This window comes from Alligator sinensis, unplaced genomic scaffold (assembly GCF_000455745.1).
Source record: "Alligator sinensis unplaced genomic scaffold, ASM45574v1 scaffold66_2, whole genome shotgun sequence".
NCBI classification, from domain to species: Eukaryota; Metazoa; Chordata; order Crocodylia; family Alligatoridae; genus Alligator; species Alligator sinensis.
Window position 1 is genome coordinate 370,058 of NW_005842489.1, and position 5,900 is coordinate 375,957.

The following is a 5,900-nucleotide window of genomic DNA, read 5'->3' on the forward strand; positions in this document are numbered from 1 at the left end:
TTAAACAATAAACATGAGGGCTTGAATCCACCTCCACCTTTATATAGGTAAGTAGTATAGGTAAGTAAATAGAAGAAGAAACAATGGGATACTATTTCTGTCCATTCCTTAATGAGGCAGAAGCTATCCATTTTATTTTATGACAATTCAATGCAAAACTGAAAAACACCACTGAGAACAGGACCAGGAGCCAGAACCCAGAAAATGTGTGAGGGGTTGTCATGATTACATTTTTCAGAATATAAATGGAAATGAGTTTTAAACCTAAAATTAAAAGAATGACCCTTAAACAAATATTTTTCTGTTCAATAATACATGGGTATGTCTTTAGTACAACTTGAACTAATTTTAGTAAAATTTGTGGTTGTTTTTTTAGAAAAAAAAATACAGCCAAAGATTGTGTACTTACTCTGTCTCCTTTAGGACCTGCGGGGCCGTGTGGACCAATTGGGCCATCTATACCCTAAAAGATCCAACAAATAAGAGATGAAAAACAAATGCCCTGAAAAATCTTATCTGGTCTTAACAGGCTTTATTTGAGCAGGTTTATTCTAGCCAGGAAGCAGTTCATCTCCCACTGATTGAAAATCTAGGCCTAATTGTAATGGGAACTGGGCATACAGATCCATTAAGGGTTTTTGAAAATTCAGCCTATAAACTCCTAAGTTATGATGTAATCCATCTTTCATTTAATTTGATACTTTATTGCTTTAAGTCAGCAGATTTTAGAGGTATTAAAATGTAGAGAGAAATTTTGCATGGTAGAAACTGAAGGGTTAAACAAGAGAATTTATGTAGAGAATTGTGTGGGTTGCACATCAGAGGCGAAAGCAATGAATTATAAGGCTTAATGAGCTATGTTGTTCTCATTTTCTCCTCTCATTGTTCATCATTATAAAGGCCAAAGAAAACATTTATTTTAAATATCAAAAGGATCAAGACAGAACCCTAGCCGTTTTGCACCAGCCTCACTGACACAGAATTAGTCTAACTGAGGCCTCAGTTCACATTGGGAAGCCTAATTTTACTCAGTAAAATAAGGAATATCCAAACCATTCTTTTTCTTTTCTTTCTTTTTGATGTTTCAGGATTTGCAAATAATTGCCAAGCAATGGCTGCCATTGCTGAAGACAGGAGGAAAAGTACAAGCAAAAGAAAGGGAAAGGAAGCTAGACACATGCTTCATGCAAATAATAGCTCTGCCTACATGAGTCCTGAGAGCTAGTCTCAGTGAAACAGCTAAAATTCCAAGGCAAACCAAGAATGAACAATACATTTAGAAACAAGATGAATAGGCTTAAATACACTGAGACATGTCTACATCTATATAGACCTTTGGGAACAGCACAAAACTAGACAATACCAATCAGTCATTCCAAAATGCACTCATGGCCCCAGCTAGAGAACATGTCTGGGCCACCAATAACCTGTTCTATGCCTTCCTCCTGATTCTGCAAAGAAGCTGCCTGGGAGGTTTTGTCTCATTCTCTGTAAGTAGATGGTGCTACCTGAAACTGTTAACACCAAGTGCTGGGCGGTGGTTAAATAACCTAGCAACCTCTAGGGTGCCAATGGCTTTGTGCAGAAGAGCACCTTAGAGAGGGGTACTGGTCTTACCCCTGGTAGTGGAAATGCCACCAAAGTTGTGGAACTGAAGTATACTCCATGACAGGGTAGATTGGGCTCTTTAACTTTGTTGGCAGCCAGTCTAGGAGTGAAGCCCCAATAAGCAAGCAAATGGATGATCTCCTTTGCTCCAGCAGCTCCTGCAGCCAAGACAGTTCCTAACATATTGGCAATTGCCTTTTCTTCGGATTAAACCAGCAAGGCTGAGGGCAGCGACATTGGTGCAGTGCGTGGGCAGCTTAGTGTCTCCATAGACACTGCCCAGGCTTTTGTGCCTTGGAGAAGTCACTCCAGCTTCACTTTATTTTTAAGAGTGGTTTATGTTCAGTGAGCTGATATCACACACAGTGTAATTCTATTGTCTCACGAGACAGATGCTTGCTACTACTTCTACTGTAAAATGGTATACGTAAACTAAGCAAATCAGGCTGTTGAGAAGCACATAGACTTGATAACAGAGTATGACACAGGAACACAAGGGACTCACCCGGGGTCCTGGCTTCCCATCTAAGCCAGATGCTCCCTGTGTGATTAGGTGGAAGCACGGATGACAGGTATAACACGAATGACAAGAATGTGAGATTAGTAAGTGGTGTTGATGAATAAACATAATTTAAACACACAATACAAACTGTGACACGATTCTGGAATGGGTATCACATTACTACAGTATGTTAGTTAAAAAATTACATACAACATTAAGAGCCTGATTCTATTCTCATGCCTATTAATTCTACATTTGTATAACACCAGTGAGCTGGATTCAATCCTGATTTGCAGTGGCATACTTTAGATCAGAATGAGGCTCTAGATATATTAGTGCTACAAATGCCAGACATTACAGTGTGCTTCAACACACAAAAACAGATTTGTAAATTGACTAGAGAAGGTTAAAAAATCATGACAATATGATTACTGTATTTTGCACCCAAGTTAAAAACATGTTTTAACATCTATAGAAGAGTTTAATGCAGAAAATTGCATTACGTCAGCAAAGAAATCTGGGCCCTAACAACAATGGTCTTATTCATTTCTAAGAGCCTGGGAGATAACAAATTCTTGTTTCTTCAGCTTGTTACAATTTTAGCATATAATCATTAACCTAATTCCAGGGTGGAGGTGCATATGACACACACCGCTTTAGGCTGTTCAGTTTTATATCCTTGGGGGTTGAGTGACCCCTGGTGGATTTTATGTGAATAACTTTAGTACAGTGCAATAACAACTTTACTATAGTGTAATATAAACTATAATATCTAGCGTTTGCTGGATTATCAGAGAGACATTGGCAATACCATTGGCAAAAATTCTGGAGACTAGTAAATGGGTCAAAAATGCATTTTTGGAAGGGGAAAACCAGAGCTATCTCCAAATTTAAAATATGTTTGGGGAATAATTTTGACTGAAAAAAGGAAACAATTTTGAAAAGTCAAAATGTTTCATTTTGATATTTTCAGAACAATAAATTTTGACTTTTGATTTGAACTAGTATTTTCCTTTTATCTTTATAAAGGGGCAAGAAAGGTCTGAACAACCATAAAACAAAATAAAAAGTTTCATTTTTGGTCAAATTAAACAGTTTGGGCAACACCAAAAATTTCCTCCCATTTTTCAGTGCAGACATGGAACTGAAAAATCCTTGTTCACATTGCTCTAACAGCTAGCTTCAATAAGATGAACTACAACCTTTTTGATGAAGGTGATCTTCCTCAGAGTCTCCCTGCATGTCTTTTAAAAATTTGGACCAGATTTGATCATTTCAAATGCTTTTGTCCTCCCTGCTGCTTGGAAAGACACACACCAAAAATAAGGGAAATAAACTGGCTATCAAGTAGAAACTATCTGAAACTACCTTTTGAAAAAGTACTGTCAAATTCATAACCAGACTAAAAAATAATGCACATTTTTCTCTGTTCACATATAGTTCTAACAATTTTGGGTGTTTCTTGTTAACAACATTTTCAGATAGACATGTGATCTTTAAAGCTTTGGTTTCCTTTTATTATAAATTATATCAATCACCCATAATGAGGACTAGCTGAGCAGTACAAGGCAAAAGTAAAAAATCTATTATCCATGAATGAATGAGGAATATTTGAAAATAGTAAGCCAATTCCAAATGTATTTACTTAAATTGTAGTCAATCAAACCTCTGCTTTATTACTGCAGTTGTTCAAACTGTGGAAGACTGAGGAGACATCAATATTAAAAGAACTAAGTTGTTCCAGAAAACTATTTTTAAATAAAACATGAAAAGATTCATATCACAACATGATTAATGTAATGGGGATCACAGCATCCTCGTGACATTAAAGACTATCAACTAACAAACGACAAAAAGAAAGTGACAGCACTGTGTGTTACTTTGGACACTAGCACAAACTCTGGGTAAAACACAACTGATGTTCTGCACCAATATGGTTTTTATAAATGCTGCTGAGTAAACCAGAGTTGTTGGTTGAAAGTAGAAAGAGACGTTTGTGATTTGCATTGAAATTGAATAGTTTTGTTCTTTTTACTTACTGGAAGACCCAGGGGCCCTCTGTCACCCTTTTGACCTGGTTCACCCTTCAATCCTTTAAGACCATTCAACCCTGGTTCACCCTAAACATAAAAGTATAAATGCCAAATTTTTGGTGCTATAATGGGTGTTTAAACTGGGACACAAGACAGCCAGTCTCAGAAATGGCTACAAATTCCAGTTTGAAACAACAAAGAAGGTCTGTTCACTGTAAGCTGCTCACCATTTGCAGACTACTGGCAGTTTACATAGAGATACTGTACTGGCCTGTACAGAAGTATTCAGTAGATAACCAATGATAATTTTAAGTACAACTGTATGTTAAAAATACAGGAGACTCCCCTGGGTAATAGACTCCTGAATGATTTCTAAACAATTACTATAATATTTGGATGACTTGGGCTCAACTGTTGTTTCCCTCCTACAGTTTTTTGACTTGCCTAAGAGTCTGCACATTATTATCCTAGGCTGTTAATTCAATATAGGAAAACTTTAGTTAGAGGAGGGGAGATGAAAAACTCCATTTTGTTCACATCAGTGATAACTGCAATAAGATCTGATGAAAGGTGCTTTTTGTGTGGAAGCACCCTTTTTCCCCCCTTATGGCAAACTGGAATTTACAGCCAATTCTTATGTAAAGATATTTTTAAACCTTTAAACAGCATCATTAAACAGAAAATTAAGAGAAGCAGTGTATTGTGCTGAGACAATGTAGGTTTGAGGCCCAGGATTCACTGATCTTAGAAAAAAGGTGTTCATACAGGAACAAAAAGCACCGGTTTTTTTTGTGATGATTAAATTACACAGATGTCATTGTACTAAAAATTGTAGAAAAAATAACAGCGGACTGGTGATCATTGTGGAAGCGTTCTCATATTATGTAGCTTTACCATGCCCCAGGGTTCTGCAGGCAAGCCAGGATACTAAACTTTCATGCTCTCCATGCTCTCTGCTCTCCAGCTTTCCCTGGACACCCTCCCCCACCTACATCTACATCGACAATACCCCAAATATAATCTGTTCAATTGGCTCCAAATACCTTCTGCCTCCTATACCTAAATAATTTTTGAATTCCTCCTCTATTCAAATCTATGTCATTTTCAGAGCGGTAGCCAAAAAAACCCTGTTCTTTTGGAACAGGCTGAGTAATCCTGCCTAACTCTCTAGCTAAAATGCTGATAAAAGGCAAGTCTACTGATAAGATGGAACCGATTTTATATAACTATTCATCATTCAAATACCCAATGCCAAAGTATGGATGATATAGTTAAATTAGGGCTCAAAAATGCTTAAAAACGAATACTTCTACAGATATTTCTTCATTGTTCCTCATTCAAAGAATTTGTAAAAATCCAGTTCATTTTTCTGAGAAAGTTGAATATTAATGTGGAAATGCTGCTTTATTATTCCTACAGTGTCATGTTGAATTTGCAATGATCATTTATTAAATAAAACATAAAAACAAATTAAAACAATGTTAACCCCTCCAAAGCCATCCAAATGACTTATTCCTTAGGGATTTTGCAGGGGGCAGTGTGTGCATTCTATGCCAGCGATGAGGGACTATTTTCAGCAAGGCTGAGATGGCCTTTGGCCTGCAGTGGGACTTCCGATAGGAACATGTATAAGATAGGAGGGGAGATGGCAACAAATGAAACTTGAGCAGAGTGAGAGGGAACTGGCGTGTGAGAACTAGGCAGAAAGCAAAAGGGAACTTGTATTAGGAGTAGGAGATGAGACTGAGTGCAGGGAA

General features: G+C 37.2%; 1 protein-coding gene across 1 annotated transcript in view; it reads right to left on the bottom strand.

The window, feature by feature from the left end:
- Positions 1-5,900, bottom strand: part of COL25A1 (collagen type XXV alpha 1 chain) — a gene marked incomplete at its 5' end in the record, with an annotated part of 558,067 nt that overhangs the window by 31,765 nt on the left and 520,402 nt on the right. Inside the window, one exon of the mRNA XM_025212861.1 lies at positions 410-463. Within this exon, the coding sequence (XP_025068646.1) occupies positions 410-463 (54 nt within the window). The remainder of the gene's footprint in view (positions 1-409; positions 464-5,900) is intronic.